The sequence below is a fragment of the Trichomonas vaginalis genome, chromosome III (assembly GCF_026262505.1).
Source record: "Trichomonas vaginalis G3 chromosome III, whole genome shotgun sequence".
NCBI classification, from domain to species: domain Eukaryota; phylum Parabasalia; order Trichomonadida; family Trichomonadidae; genus Trichomonas; species Trichomonas vaginalis.
The window spans coordinates 14,854,507-14,871,177 of record NC_067205.1 but is presented as its reverse complement, the minus strand read 5'-3'; the positions used below and the strand labels follow the sequence as shown (position 1 = coordinate 14,871,177).

At 28.7% G+C, this 16,671-nt stretch overlaps 2 protein-coding genes across 2 annotated transcripts; both read right to left on the bottom strand.

Moving 5' to 3' along the window:
- Window positions 1–3,777: 3,777 nt before the first annotated feature.
- TVAGG3_0703530 (uncharacterized protein) lies at window positions 3,778–13,814 on the bottom strand (the record flags this gene model as incomplete). Its single annotated transcript, XM_001324765.2, has 1 exon — window positions 3,846–13,814. The coding sequence occupies one exon, from the start codon at window positions 13,812–13,814 to the stop codon at window positions 3,846–3,848; it is 9,969 nt and encodes a 3,322-aa protein (XP_001324800.1).
- Window positions 13,815–14,251: 437 nt separating this feature from the next.
- Window positions 14,252–15,484, bottom strand: TVAGG3_0703520 (protein ubiquitination; the record flags this gene model as incomplete). Its single annotated transcript, XM_001324766.1, has 1 exon — window positions 14,306–15,484. One exon carries the CDS (start codon window positions 15,482–15,484, stop codon window positions 14,306–14,308), a length of 1,179 nt encoding a protein of 392 aa, XP_001324801.1.
- Window positions 15,485–16,671: the final 1,187 nt, after the last annotated feature.

Sequence of the window (16,671 nt, the reverse complement as noted above, 5' to 3'; positions counted from 1 at the left end):
TATCATAAAACAATAATAAATATGTAAATAAAAAGTACCTTGCAACACAATGATTAATATGAAAAGAAAGAGAATGTTATTATATAATGAAAAATATGTAGAGAAGGATAATTTTGTAAAGCAATGATTAATATAAAAAGAAAGAGAATAAGTTTCATGTTAACATCAGCACCATGTTCAACTAAAAATTTGACAATTTCTATTGAATTCGAATAGATAGCAGAACTAAGAGGGCATTTATTAATATCAAGAGAATTTCATAAAGCAATGATAAATATGAAAAGAAAAGGATTGTAATAAATTAATGATAAATTTTAAAAGAAAGAAAATTAGATAAAATGCAGATAAATATAAATGGAAAAAGAATACAATAATATTATGAAAAAAATTAAAAGAAATAGAATGTAATAAAATATCGATAAATATAATCAGAAAGAAAACATCACTAAGTAATGTTAAATATGAAAAGAAAGTGAATTCTATAAATCAATGATAAATACAAACATAAAAAGAATAAAATTAAATAAGGATAAATATGAATAGAAAATGAATAAGTTTCACGTTAACATCAGCACCATGTTCAACTAAGAATTTGACGACCTCTGTTGAATGGGCCTGAATTGCAATGCTAAGAGGGCATTCATTAATAAATAGAGAATTGTCTAAAACAATGATGAATATGAAAAGAAATTTAATATAATTAAACAATGATAAATATGAAAATAAAGATAATTTCATAAAACATTGATAAATTTGAAAAAATAAATAATTCCATTAAACAATGATAAATATGAAAGAAAAGATAATATAATTAAGTAATGATTAACATGAAAAGAAAGACCATCCAATAAAACAATGATAAATAGGAAAACAAAAAGAATACCACATAATAATGATAAACATGAAATGAATGAGAATATGGTAAAATAAAGATCAATGCGAATAGAAAGAGAATACGATAAAACAATTGTAAATATTAAAAGAAAAACAATGTTGTAAAACAATGATTAAAATAATAAGATAAAAAATAAGTATCGTGTTAATATCAGCACCGTGTTTAACTAAAAATTTGACAATTTCAATTGAATCTGATTCAATCGCAACACTCAAAGGGCATTTATTAATATCACGAGAATTTCAAAAAGCAATGATAAATTTGAAAAGAAATATAATGTTATTAAGCAATGATAAATATGAAAAGAAAAAGAATGATGTAAAACAATAATACATATTAAAAGAAAGTGAAATTCATAAAGCAATAATAAGTAATTAAAAAAAGAGAAATTCCTAAAATAATGTAAAATATGAGTAGAAAGAAAATATAATAAAACAATGATAAATAGAAAAATAAAAAGAATGCTATAAAATAATGATAAACACGAAAAGGAAGGGAATATGGTAAAACAAAGATCAATATGAAAAGTAAAAAAATCCAAAAATTCAATGAACAATATGTAAGAAAAGAAAACGTAATAAAATAAAAATAAATATTAAATGAAGGTGGATGTAATAAAACAATGATAAAGATTAATTGAAGTAGAATATAATAAAACAATGATAAATTTGTGTTGAAGGAGAATGTCAAAAATTAAAGATAAATATGTATTGAAAGAAAAATTCATAAAACAATGAAAAAAATGAAAAGAAAGATAACGCCATAAAGAAATGATCAATACGAAACGAAAAAGAAATTGATAAAACAAAGTTAAATATGAAAAGATAGAAAACCATATAATACTATGCGAGATATGAAAAGAATGAAGATTTGATAAATAAATGATAAATATGAAATACAAAAGAATTTTATAAAACAATGATAAATATGAAATGAATTTGAATACTGTCAAATATTGATAAATATGAAATGCAAAAGAATTTTATAATAAAATGATTAAAATAAAAAGATAAAGAATAAGTATTTTGTCAATATCAGCACCATGTTCAACTAAAAATTTGACAATTTCTATTGAATTCGAATAGATAGCAGAACTAAGAGGGCATTTATTAATATCAAGAGAATTTCATAAAGCAATGATAAATATGAAAAGAAAGGGAATTTCATAAAACAATGATAAATATGAAAAGAAAGGGAATTTCATAAAACAATGATAAATATAATATGAATGAGAATGTAATAAAACAATGATAATTATGAAAAGAAAGGGAGTATTATAAAACAATGATAAATATGAAAAGAAAGGGAATTTCATAAAGAAACAATAAAGGGGTATTATTATTGTCGTCTGGCGGTTTTAGACGACAATGCGAATTTTCAAATAATAGGATTTTTAGCCAGATAAAGAGCTACTCCATATATCATGCGTGTTTGCATACTATATGCATAGATGGAATTGATGTTAAAAGAAAGCTATATAAGAATGATAGATACGAAAAGAAAGATTATACTATAAAAAATGATTAATATGATAAGAAAAAGAATAGCGTATAAAAAAAGAAAGATATATATAAAAACAAAATGTAAACATCGTTAATATTTCCTCCATTAGAAAGGAAATACGAAACAGCATCATAGTTTCCAAAATACATGCATTCTGCAATTGAATCTAAAGTTTGGTTTAAATTTGATCTAAGGTACTCAACAATATCCAGGTTTCGAAAATCGGCTGCTGTATTAATCATTTTATCAAATGAGTAACCGTCTTCTATCATTTGCATAAAAATGTTTATATTTCCACTTTTAACAGCATATTCCTCAGAGCGTTTGGTGTATTCAGCTCCTAAATTTCGCAAGTAATTGAAGCATAACTCCGATCCATATTTAATAGCACATTCAAGTGGAGTGATTTCATCGTCAATTTTCTTATCAAATTCAAGATTTGGAAACTTACACTTAAGTTCATCAACGTTATCCCATGCAATATAATATAATGGAGAATTTGTTGGGTATAAATTGAGATCTTTAAAATGTAGCATGATTTCTAATTTCAAATTTTTCGGTTTGTAGATAAACGAAAATTCCTTTGATAGCATTTGATAAAGTTCTGTATATAAATTAATATCTTTTTCACGAATTTGTGAAAAAATATCAATCAAATAGAGCGCCATTTCGATAGAGATTTTGTTTGTTTTAATAAATTCTATAATTTGTGCAGATATTTGTTTAATAATTCTAGAATTGACCTCCCAAATCAATTTTGAAGCTTGGCTAGGGTACTTGAATATTTCAATTGGCGTAATGTCGTTAATATAACATTCATTTTCATTGACATGCTCTTCGGAACTCGACTTTTTTTTGGCAAAATTTTGATCATGGCACTTTTGATAAGTAAAATTTTACCACCTTTTTTTATGACATCACAAACATGACAAAAAAATTTTCAAAATTTTAAATGAGATGAAAGGTGAACTATTGGATACATGTAAATACTAGTTTATCATTTTCGATAGGTTCAGTAAAATTATTGAATTGATTTATATCATTGAAAATATACCAAATTTTGTCATGTTTTAGAAGCTTTAATGAGCTTTCTAAGCTGATATTTCAATCGAGAGAATATAAAATAGCGTATCTCTAATCCAATATATATTCAATTCAATGCTATTGAGCTTGATATGGAGTCCCTCAATTCAAAACAAGAATAAAATCCTTCCAAAAATCTTACAAAATATAATGATGGTCTTACATTCAACTGTCTTTTGGTTATCTAACGAAGAAAACTCTATTTAAACATAAAAATTCTCATAAAAACTCTCATCAGTAACATCAAATGCAAAGGTGTTGAAATTATGATGAAATTTTTCTTATGAGAAAATAAATTATTTGGATTCTATATCATACAAAACGTTTTATTAAATAACAAAATAAAATAACAAATTAATATTAATTAAGTCTTTTTGTTTGGTAGATCGCTTTCAAATGCCATACTTGATTCATCTCCTGGTTCTATTGTATTAGCAACTATTGGCTCTGAATTCGAATCATTTTTATCTTCTTCTTCGCTATCTGATAACGAGATCTCTTCTGACTCATAAGAACTATCATCATCTGATTCCACATCATATTTATTCTTTGTTCTTGACTTAGACGACTCAGATACTTCTATATCTTTAAACTTATCTTGTTCTTCATCGTCGTCTCCGACTAAATATTTTGATGTATGTTTGGACTGCGATGAAACTGATAAAAACTCATCATCAGTATCTTCTTGTATTGATTTGCCGGATTCACTTGTTATTAAACTGCTTATTGTTCCTATTTCTGATCTAGATTGATTTGATTCCTTTGATGAAATTGATTTTGATTCTTCAGTTTCTGATGTTTGTATTGGTTCATTTTGTTTCATATTGATTGAGTTTGAATCAGGATTTGTGTCACTTATATTGTGTTTTTCCATTTTAGAATCAATTTCTTTAGATTTGGAGTAATCATTTGAGACATCTGTCTGTTGTTTTGAAGCTATTTCTTCTTCATAATCATTATCATCTTCTTTCTCTGAATGAACGAAATACTTCGATGAAATTGATCTTGATTTAACAATTTCATCATCTTCTGATTTAGAATCAGATTCTTCTCTTGTATTTAAAGTTTCTGAAACAGGAATTGATTCCAATTTTCCAATTTTTTCTTCTTTTTTGGAGCTAATTTTATCATTTGAATCAACATTTTCATCATCATTATCAAGATACTTAGAAATATGTGAAGAAATGGATTTGGTTGAAATGTCTTCCTCTTCATCATTTTGAGAAACATCTTCTGATTTAATAGATGAATTTTCTGTTAAATCATTTTCATCGGAATCAAAGTTAAGTTTGGATTTAATTGATTTGTTTGAAACAATTGATAACTCTCTTGGAACTTGTTTAATTTCTTTGGAATTAACTTCTTCGTTATCTACAACTTCTGAATATGACTTAGAATCACTTTGTGACTGAATTTCTTCTTCATCAGATGAAGAATAAGATAAATATTTAGATCTGTGTTTTGAAACTAATGATTTTGATTGATATGAAACACTTTCATTTTCTTCTTCATCTTTCTTTGTATTTATTGAATTTGATCCTGTTTCTGAATCAGCATCAATTTTTCTTTCAACAACTGAGTTGATTTCTTTATCCATAGTTTCTGAAGAGATCTGATTTGGAACAAATGAATTTGATTTAATTTGTTCTTCTTCAGATTCGGAATCAGAACTTTCAAAGTTTGCAACAATTCTTGGTTTTTGAGATAAAAGAGATTTGTTTGAAACATTTGAAGATGTTGTTGTAGAAATAGGTTTGGAAATGAATGAAGAAGAGTTACTTTGTGACTCTTTGATGCATCTTTCTTCAATTTGAGAATTAATTTCTGTTAATTTTTGTTGTTCTGAAGCAGAATTTTCTTCACTTTGTGATCGGATTTCATCATCTATATCTGATGAAGAAGATGATGTAGAAATCAAATATTTGGATTTATGTTGTGAAACAATTGTAACTCTTGTGGATTCATCATCACTATCATCTCTAAATTTGTCACTTTTTAGACTATCATTGTTTGAAATTGAATCAGTTTTAGAGTTGAATTTATCTGAGAATAATTCGGAGTTTGTTGTTTCAGGAACAGTTTTATCTGTTAATATTGTTTGTGACTGTAACTCACTATTAGTTTTTGTTGTTTCTGAAGAATCATCTTGTTTTGTCTGATGATTTGATTGTACTGATTTAATGTCAGAAATTTCAGAAACAATTGAGTCAGATTTAGATTTAATTGAAACTTCATTTTCAACCTGTGAATCAGAAACAAATTTCTTCTCCGAAATCTGTGTTCTAATCTCACTTTTATCTTCATATTCTGACACATCTTTGATATCCATTGTATTTGTATCAACTGTTGTTTCTGTCTCATCATTTGTTTGTGTTTTTAGTTCAGAAATCTTTGATTGAAGTGAATTATTTGTCAATTTTTCAGTTGACAAATTTTCATCTTCCTTTTCTTTCATAGAAATAGAACTTGAATTTGATTCAACTGGAATTTGACGCTCTTGAACAGTTTCTATTGATTTTGAATCCTCATTAACAGATATATCACTTTTAGTTGATGATTCTAGTTCCGAATCTGTATCTGATGAGGAATCAGAATCGAAATTGGCCATTGTTTTACGAGAAACTAAAGATTTGTTTAATACATTGTCACTTTCTGCTGATAACATCTTTTCTTCTTTTTCTTTCATAGAAATAGAACTTGAATTTGATTCAACTGGGATATGACGTTCTTGAACTGTTTCTATTGATTTGGATTCTTCATTAACAGAGTTGTTGCTTTTTGTCGATGACGCTAATTCAGAATCTGTATCTGATGAAGAATCAGAATCGAAATTCGCCATTGTTTTACGAGAAACTAAAGATTTGTTTAATTTTGAGTCACTTTCTGATTCAATCTTTTGTTTATTATTTGTTTGTATGGAATCAGAACCAGTTTCACTATCAGGAACATATTTCTTTGCTGAAACTATTGTATTGATATCACTCTTGGTTTCCTCTGTTGATTTATCGGAATCAAAAGTTGTTTGTGTTTCAATTTCAGACATATTAGATTTAGAAGTAGATGAAGAATTCAGTTTCTCAAAAGCAGCCAATGACTTGGAATGAAGAGATTTAAGTGCTTCTGAATACATTGCATCATTCTGTTTAATGCCATCTTCTTCTGTCGCAAGAGAACTTAATTCATCTTCATCATCATTCAAGTATTTGTGTTTTCTTGTTGAAATTATCGATTTGATCGAAATTTTTGTGTCTTCATCATTTGTTTCTGAATCAGAACTGAATTTCTTTGTCATCAATGAATTCTTCGTTAAAGAATTCGATGTAGTTGTTTGAGATGAAGTGATGATGTTGTCACTTTTCTGTGAGAAAACCAAATCTCTTGATTTAATTGTTCTTTCACTTGCTTCTTCAAGTGTCAATTCGTCTTCATTTAGAACAACATCTCTTGCTTTAATCTCTTCAATTCCAAAATTTGTTTCAATTGATTTTGATGAAGTTTCTTTTGATGATGAACTTAAATCTTTTCTAGCATTTAAGTGTTCTGATTTAAGTGTTTTAGATTGATCACTTATTTCGTTTTGTTGTTGATCAGTTGAAGTAATAGTTTCTAAAGAATTGATATCATCAGATACAATTGTTTCTTTTTGAGTGATTTTAGCTGTTGTAAGTGAATTAATGTCAGAAATACTTGACTCTGATGTTGGATTTCTAGTTTTAACAGAAATTGTTTGTGTTTTAGATGTAGAAAGAGAAATTTCTCTGTCTTTTGGCAAGTTTTCATCTGAAACTAATGAACACAAATCATCATCTGATTCTATATATGATTGTGATGTTTGTGTTGTTAATTCTGATTTAATGTTTGATTCAGAACTTACAAACTTTTTGTTTGAAAGAGAAATCAAAGATTTTTGTCTTGATTCTACATCAAATTCTTCTTCTTCATTGTTGGTTGATAATGAATCTGTTTCTGAATCAGAAGAAGACATATTTTGTAAGAATTTAGATCTTGCTTTTTGTTCAGAATTAACTCTCGACATAAGTGAAGAATTATACTGCATTGTTTTAGAATCAGTGGAAGTACTTATGAATGTATCTGTCGTCAACTTAATTGAAGTACTGTTTTCGCTCTTGTTTCTATTCTTTGGTTGTTCAGATCTGATGTCAATTGTATCTGTTGATTGTTCATATATTGCACTTGCTGGTCTTCTTGATAGTGGGAATAGAATCTGCTCGTTAGAAAGGATTTCAGTGTTTGTTGAGACCGAATAAGAATCAACCATTGAATCTTTTGGAAGACTGAAATTTGAAGAATTCATATCTCTTTCTTTGTAAACCAAAACTTTTTCTTTTTTAGGCTTTTCAGTTCTGATTGATGATAATCCATTATCTGACATATATTTAGGATTAAATGTTTCTGTCTCAGGTGATAACAATGTGAAATCTTCATCTTGTGTGTTTTCTTTATCAGTTGTCACTTTTTGTTTCGAAATTTCTTCAGTTGTATTAAATTTATCTTCTTTGTTGACATTTATTGATTGTAATTCTATTTCGGAACTCGGTATTCCGAAATCTAAATCATCTTCTTTTGATCTGATAGTGATTTCAGTTGATTCTTCTTTTACTGATGATGAATTCATCTCAAAAACTGAATTCAACTGGAAAGTAACACTTGATTTTGGTGTTGATTCCGATGAAGGTTCTGCAGTTATAACTGTTTGGTCATCATCTGTTGTTTCTTCTATTTCTCTCGTCTGAAGGTTTTTGTTGACTGGATTGAGTTTATTAGAATTCAAGTCTTTCATCATTGAACTTGAAGTCAATTCATATTGTTCTGTAGGTGTCTTTGTAACAATGGATTTTTCTGAAGCAATTGTGTCACTTTTATCCTTCAAATTTGCCTTTGTATAAATGTCATCCAAAAATGAACCATAAGAAACGGGTTCATCCATTTTATGGTCAGTTTGGAATGATGATGCTGTTGACTCAGAAATATTATGTCTGAATGGTTCTTTGTTGAAATCTGTCTGTAGTGATTTAACATTTGATTCTGTTGTCGATTCTGATTCTTGGTTTAATTTTGAATTGATATCATATGACTTATCTAAATCAGTTTCAGTTTCACTGTCAACTTTAGGTTGGTTTTTGTTTTCTTTGTAACTTTTGATGGATTTAATTGTTGATGAATTCAAATCTTCACTGTTATCCATTGTGTTTAATGTCAACATCGAAATACTTGAAGAAGATTCGGATCTTTTACGATCAGCATCTTCAAGAGTTTCTGAATCCGAAAAGAAGAAATCCAAACCTCTTCTTGATTGCATTGATTCCGCTTGTACTCTTTGATAGAACTTGATTTCCATTGGACTTGGATTGTATCTGTATGTTCTATCAACATAAACATAGTTGTCATCAAATCTTTTATCTTCTTTCTCTGAAATATAATCAGAATCAACTTTCCATTCGCTTGATTGGAATAATGGTTCTGATGTCAATGTTTCAGGAATAGAAGAAGCCATGTCAAGTTGTTTTCTTGGCTCTTTTCTTCTCTTGTATTCGGAATTGATTGATTCTGAATCAGAGAAGTCCAAAGGTTCTGTTTCTGTTTCAAGATTCCTATAATCTGAATTCAAGAACTCAGAATTAGACAAAACTAAACTCGATTCAATTCCAATTTGATTCATTTTTTCATAAATTGATGGAGCGTTTTCTGTGATTTCTGATGTTTCTTGTTCTTCGTTCTTTGAGTTAATTGTCAATGAAACAATGTCTGATTCTGATTTATCAGCATTTTCTTCGAAATAATTACGTTTCGATATCAAATCTTTGGAAATTGTTGAATCAGAAATTTCTGTGTCATCATCCTTCTTAACTTTTCTCTTTCTCATTTGACTGTTGAGTTCTTCACTGTCATCATCAAATGTTATAGAGTCTGTATCTATTGTACTTAATGCTCTTTCTTGTAGAGATTTATGGGAAACTAATGTGAACTCATTTGGATCAGATTGGTCACCTTTTTCGTTCAAAGAATTCAAAGTATCTGATTTCTCATTAGAAAGAGTGAATGTTTGTGTTGGATCCCATTGGGAATTAGTTGATTCTATTTCTATTGATGATTCTGGAGCTTCCACAGCTTTCTTCTTTGTTCTTCTCATTATAGGAGCATTTGAATCTAAACTGATACTGAAACTTTCCGTATCTCTTGAAGAAGTTTCTGAATCTTGTTCAGAAACTGTCTTCATTGAACTTTCTTTGGAAGAATTGTTATTAGATATTGAAAGGTCTCTTGATTTGGCAGCATGGTGACCTTCAGAATTCAATGTTTCCGGAACAGAACTCATAACATCTTTAACTGAAACGGATTCCCAAAGTGAATTGTCACTTTTCATCTCTGTTTCAGTGATTTCGGATTTCGATGACAAATTCTTTTTCTTTGGTTTAATTTTCTGTGATGACAATGAGTCTGTATCAATAGATATAGAATCAGAGTATTCAGATGAATATTCTCCAGTTTTAAGTGTTTCTTCGTTTGTTTCTGTTGACTTTGATTTTGATTTATCTGCTTTGTTTAATTCAGAATTAATTGTGTCAACAGTAATTGTTCCAGAAGAAATATTTTCATTCCAATTAGATGTATGTGTTGAAACATCCAATGAAGAAGTATCTGAATCCCGCTTCCTCTTCTTCTTGTGGCTTAAAGATATCATTGATGAATTAGTGAATGAAACAGATTGGCTGTCATATTCACTTGGTTGATTTGTTGACATCGAATTCGTTGCTTTTTCAGATGTCTGTGTTGATCTCACCGATTTCTGTTTATTATTAAACAGATTAGAGTTAATTGTATCATTAGTTGATGATGTATTTGTTTTCTCCGATTGTGAAGAGTCATTTTGTGTTGATATATTAATTGATGACTCATGAGAAACTCTTTTCTTTTTGTTCTTTCTCAATGAAACAATTGAAGAATTTGACATGTCAACAGAAGATGATTCATAACTATCTGTTGAATGAGTGAGCATAGAAAGAGATTTAGATTGAGAATCTTTTGTCTGTGTCTTATCATTTTTAGAGAATCTTTGAGAGTTAATTGTCATTCCTTCACTTGTAGATGATTTAGATTTTGATTCATCATCTTCAGAAATAAATGTTGACAAATCGAAATCAGAAGATTCTTCTTCTTTCTTCTTCTTTTTGTCTTTCTTTGATGACATAGAACTTTCTGATATTACCATATCCAAACTCTCATATTCACTACTCATGTTAGTTAGCATTGATTTGGAATCAGAATCACTCTTTGATTTAGAATCAGAAACATCAGATTTCATGTTATTCAAAGAATTCAAAGTTAAATCATATGATTCTGAATCAGAAAGAGAAGATTTTGAAGAAATATTTGTTGAAATATCGAATGTTTCCGTTTCTGATTTGAGTTTCTTTTTCCTTCTTTGAGAAACTAATGATTCATCGTCTTCTTCTGTTACTTCAAAAGTATTCTCTGATTGTTCATTTGTCAACAAACTGTTTATTGTTTTCTGGGAACTCATTTCTTTGTTTTGTGATTTCTCATTTAATTTGGAATTGATTGAAACATCAAATGTCAATGTAGACTTTGATTTCGTTGATCTTGTTTCATCAATATTTGTATTTAACTCTTCTTTCGTGTCAACAGTTGAATCCTTTTTGTTTTTGTTCTTGAAATGTGTTTCTAATGAATCTGTTGGTTCGTAATATGAATCAGAAGAAACAATTTTATAACTATCAAACTTGGAATTCATTGAATTTTCACCTTCTGATGAAGATTCTTGTGACAATTTCTTCGATTTCATTTCAGAATTAACAGAAATAGTGTCTTGAACAATTGAATAAGTATTCTTTTTAGTTTGTGTTGGCTCTTGTGTATCTATTGATTCCAACAATTCACTCATTAATTGCTCCATTCTTTTCTGTTTCTCTTTGAATTTGTTTGAATTCAATGATTTACTTGATTCTTCATTTAAGTCACGTTTTTGAGCATCTTTTGTAAACAAAGAATCCGAATTTTCTTCATCATTATTTTCATCATTTTCTTTTGATTTTCTGTAAATTTTTGAATTTATATCTGTGTTTTCATCATAATTGTTATATGTGGATGATTTAACAGGTGATAGTTTGATGGTTGTCAATGTTTCCGATGGTTCAGAAATTGATATTTCTGTTGTTACTTTTGTTTGTAAAGAATCTTTCTCAGAACCAGCCAAAGAATTATCTGTATTTTGTTTCTTGAAAGTATTAAATGTGTAAAGTGATGATTTCTTTGAGCTATCCTCTGTAAACACTGTTGATGACTCATGTGTTCGTTGATGTATTGAATCTGTATCTGGATTAGTTTCGAATGAAATGGAATCCAATGAATCAACATCATCTAAATCATTGTCAATGTTCATTTCACTTGTTGAAGTGAGTTTATCGTTTGTAACTAAATCTGAGTCTTCCGATGAATCTGATTCAAGTGTTTCGCCTTTTGTATGTGTTGTCTTTCCGGCCGGCGGTTTTTGTAAAGTAAACAAAGAATCATCATTTTTAGTATCTTTTGAATAGCTTGTGTTCAATAGACGTGAATTTAGTTCGCTTCCTGCATCAAAGTTGCTTTCATTTAGTTTGGAAGTTGACTTTTTATCGAGTTTTGTAAATAATGAAGACGCTTCTTCTGTTTCTGGTGACTTTTCGGATCTTACTTGTGTAGTTAGGTTCATTGTTGATTCATTTGACTTAAATGATCTGTTTTGTGGTAAAGAATGCAATGTCGAATTAGAATAATTAGATTTCGGAGAAGATTTCTCGTATTTCGTATTGATTTCGGATCCTGCATCATATGATTCCGGTAAATTAGCGTTTGGTTTAGCATTTGTGTTAATTGATGAAGTTGAAGTTTGATATGATTGGATACTTGGTCCTTGTTGTGAAGAAATGTTAATTGTATTTGTATCAGTGTATTTCTGTTTAGCTTTTAATGAATTTAGTCTTGATCTTAGCTCTGATGAAGCATCTAAATTTAAATCTCTCTGATTTTGTGGACTAGCTTTAGTTTCCAAGCTACCATCATCTATTACTGATGATTTTCGTCGATCTTGTACCGCTAGTGATTTCAAATCTGTCGTATCTTTTTCAGCTTTTGTTGAAGACGAAGGTTTTTGTTGTGATTTAAGGGAATCTGGAGAAGTACCTGGTGTTGATATATTTTTAGATCTAGTTCCTCTTGTGTTTAGTTCAGATTCTGCATCAAAATTATCTTCCCCTAATTTTGAGTCGATCAATGATCGTAATGAAGTTTTTGAATCTGGTTTTGATGTTTCTCGTGACTTTTCTAGTTTCGAAGGCAAAGTTGATTGAGTATTATTTGTATCTGTTTTTGATTTCGAAGGATTTGCTCGGGATGTTAATGTAGAGTTATAATTATCATCAGTATTTTTAGTTTTGTTACGATTAATTGATTTCAATTCTGAACTTGCTTCAAAATCGTTATCTGTAGGTTTTCTACTTCTCTTACGAGTTCTAAGAGACTGAGTTTCATTTTGTTCCGGTGTTTCTTGACCACTGTAGAAAGAAACTCGAGATTTAAGTTGAGATGTCTTCGAAGGTCGGGATTTTTGTGGTCTTAATCGTTTAGGTTCCTCTAAAATTTCATCGTTATCGAATGTCGTTGGCGGAAGATTTGGATTATCGTCGTTAAATTTTTTCGTATCTTTTTGATTATTTTTTGCCTTTTGTTTTATATTTCCGAGATATGACTTGACAAATGATTGAGTCCCCTTACTTTGCTCATCTCCCGTCATATCTAATTCCAAACCTGATGAAAGTAGTCCTTTTTCGTTTTGTAAGCTATTATGAGATGCTACACTAAGTGCTGGTTGGTAATCGTTAACAGCAACAGTAGATGATTTCGTAATATCAAATTCAAAAATATCTCTGTCCAAATTTGCATCTTCTTTAATATATTTTGGTGGAGGTGGTAATTTTTGTTTCTTAGATCTGCTAGATTTTGTTGATTTAACTGATTTCTTGTCATCATCTTCGACAAAAGAGTCAATTGAAACAAAAGGATCGTTATATTGAGAAGGTGTTTTAGAATTAGAAATAGGTCCTGTAGAAGCTTTGGACTTTCTAATTCGCTTCTTTGGCCTTAAGCTTTTCACGCTAGGAATTGAAATATTATCAATTTCTTGAGATTTTGTATATGGATTGGTGAGAGAAGTAACTGAATTTGGGGATTCCAATGGCGATTTTGAAGTTTTTTTGCTAGTTTTTGTTTTAGAATCCACTAAATCATCTGAACTAAATGATTCATCAATAGTCATCAATTGTAAATTGTTTAAATCGTTATTTTTCTGTGATTTTGATGAACTACTGCTATTTGATTCTAAAATTGGAAGTTGAAAACTCGAATCTAAATTTGATCTTTGCGAAATATTGATAGATTCTGGAATTGACACATGAGAAATGGAGGAACTTGCGCTCTCACTGTCTTTTCTATCGAAATTTGAGGCATTGGAATGAAAAACAATTGACATTTTAAACGAGAAATTTTGAACAAAAAAATTTTAAACTCTCTCTGTTATGTAAATATCCTGAAAATTTGCTAATCAAATTAACTTTGCGTACCAATCAGAAATTTCTTTGATTTTTACAAAATGACCAATTATTTCAATATAAATTATTCAAAATATTGATTAAAACAGAAGACTTGGTGAATATGTTGTCTAAAGTTTGAATTAAAGATGATATTCAAGTACCGGTTTGGATATTTATTCAAAAAAAAAGTAGAAAATTAAAATTAAACATACAAGAACTAATTTAGTAGTGTAAATGGTTTATATTCACCGAATAATTCTAGACGGCATATGTGTACAATGTTGTATGAGCTGTGGGTACATGTTGTTGATTTAATTCTAACATAGGAATAGTATTTTTTAACAGTAGTGGCTGGAACTGGAAAATATGCTTCTCTACTTTTTCCATTTAGGTCGGAATTATTATTTACTGAATCAATTGTTTCAAAAGTTAATCCATCGTCTTCAGAACCTTCAAGAGCCCAAGAACGAATATGTCCGTTGTTCTTCTCGCTAGAATACGTTTTAATAGAGTATCCTGTTACATGTAACTTTATTGTCTTAAATTTAAAGCAAATCCAAGCCCCTGGCGAATCTTTTGATATCCAACTTTCTTCTGTATTTGGTGTGATTACAAATTCTGCAAAATGCTGATAATCGCGAGCTTGAATTTCGAAATACTGATGAAAATTGTTGTGTTCTTTTTCTGCTTGAGAAAGAAGACGTTTAATAACGCCATCAAACTTATCATTGTTATAATTCACTTCAATTATTTTAAATTTATATATAATATTCTCTTTAACGTAAGCCATATGATCTGATCTTAAAAACTTTAAATATTTAGGTATTTCGGTAGGAGGATCTTCAAATTTTATGTGTAATATTAGATTGAAGGCGTAATCTCTGTAGATTTCTGTAAAGTAAAGATCTTTTGATAAGAAAACCTTTTTTTCAATGGAAAGAAGGCTGAAAACTTGGTCTATATTCGGTAAATTAAGTAATTCTTCATTTGTTAATAAATTGAGAAGATTAACACGTTCAAGATTTCCTTTTAACATGACTAGATAATTTGATGAGTATGTAGGAAGTTCGAGGTTTTTAAATAATGGTTCACGGGGATCTGTATTACCAAATTTAAATAATAAAGCTAAATAGAAATTAATATCAACTTTATCGATAATGATTGAGTCTGTTTCTGCTAATTGAAATAGCTTTTGAATTCTGTTTTTCTCTGGTTTAAAATCAAACATTGTTATTGAAAGTTCATTTGTAATTTCAAAGGTAGGAGATAAAAGCAATAACAGTCCTTTATCAACAGTTAATATTTGATTATTATATGTAAATGAGCATTTTTCTCCTCTGCCGTATAGATCAATGGCAATTCTGGCAGAGTTATCCAAAAAAAGTTCAATACTCATTTGGCACTTTTTAGAAAATAAAAATTGATACTGAACCTTATTCGAACCAAACTGGGGACTTGTATGACCTCGAACAATAGGAGGATGAAAGATGAAACTTTAGAGTATTTAGCAAAAGAAGTAAAATGTCCCATCCTAAATAGAAAATTCAAAAAAAAATCACAATTGATTCATGAATTCAAATTGAAAATGAAAAGTAAAAATAGTAAAATGTGATTAAGGGTTTTGTTTTGCGAAAAAAACGTACAATACGCAATTTCGCTAAAAAAACATTTAGCTAGCAATTTCGACCTTTGACTCAAGACGTCACTTTTTTAATTTTGCGGTATCATATTTTTGGAAAATCTTTATGAATATTATATAAAAAGTCTCTTTAATATCTATATTTCATATTTTTATCGATTTTTAAAGTTTTTGCGAAAAGTATTCAATTATTTTTGCTATTTGGTCGGGTAAATGTTAGATTTGCGACATTTTCTGATATGATATTCAGATTCTACGTTGATAATAATGCTTATAGAACCCTCTTGCTATTGTGTCAAAATTGCGAAACCGATAGCAAAAATATCTCGCAATATCAAAATTGAGATATTGAGTGAATTATGCATTATAGAGATTAAAAATCTGATTTATGAAAACATCTCATCAGTTTCTAGCTAATTCAAAAATCTTTACTATCTTATTCGATTAAAATGAAAAGGGAATAGTTTCATTATGCTTTAAATGACAGCCTTATAATATAATCATAGTTTTCGCTCAATATGCAGCATTTTTTTTTCGAAATCTATGGTCAATGTCCTAAATACTGATTGCTTTGCATTCATATCTCTTACATTTTCTATACCCACATCACTATTCATTGCTATTCCTATCTTTTTCATTTTTGTTTGTTTCTCATAATTTCTCAAAAAACATGATAACTTGATATTTGTAAATATCATACTTTATAACGTAAATAAGAACTTGACCTATTAAGAAAAGCAGTAATGAAAAGAAAATCTGAAATTCATAAAAATTACAAGTTTCTGATGACAATTAGCTTAATTAAACCAGGTACAAGATTATATAATTGTATTTTCTATCCAATTATCCATATAATATCTTATCCAGAAAAAATAACTTGATCAATACCAAATGATTTTTTAACTAGTAAATAAAGTATTTTCTTTACACACACATTGTATATC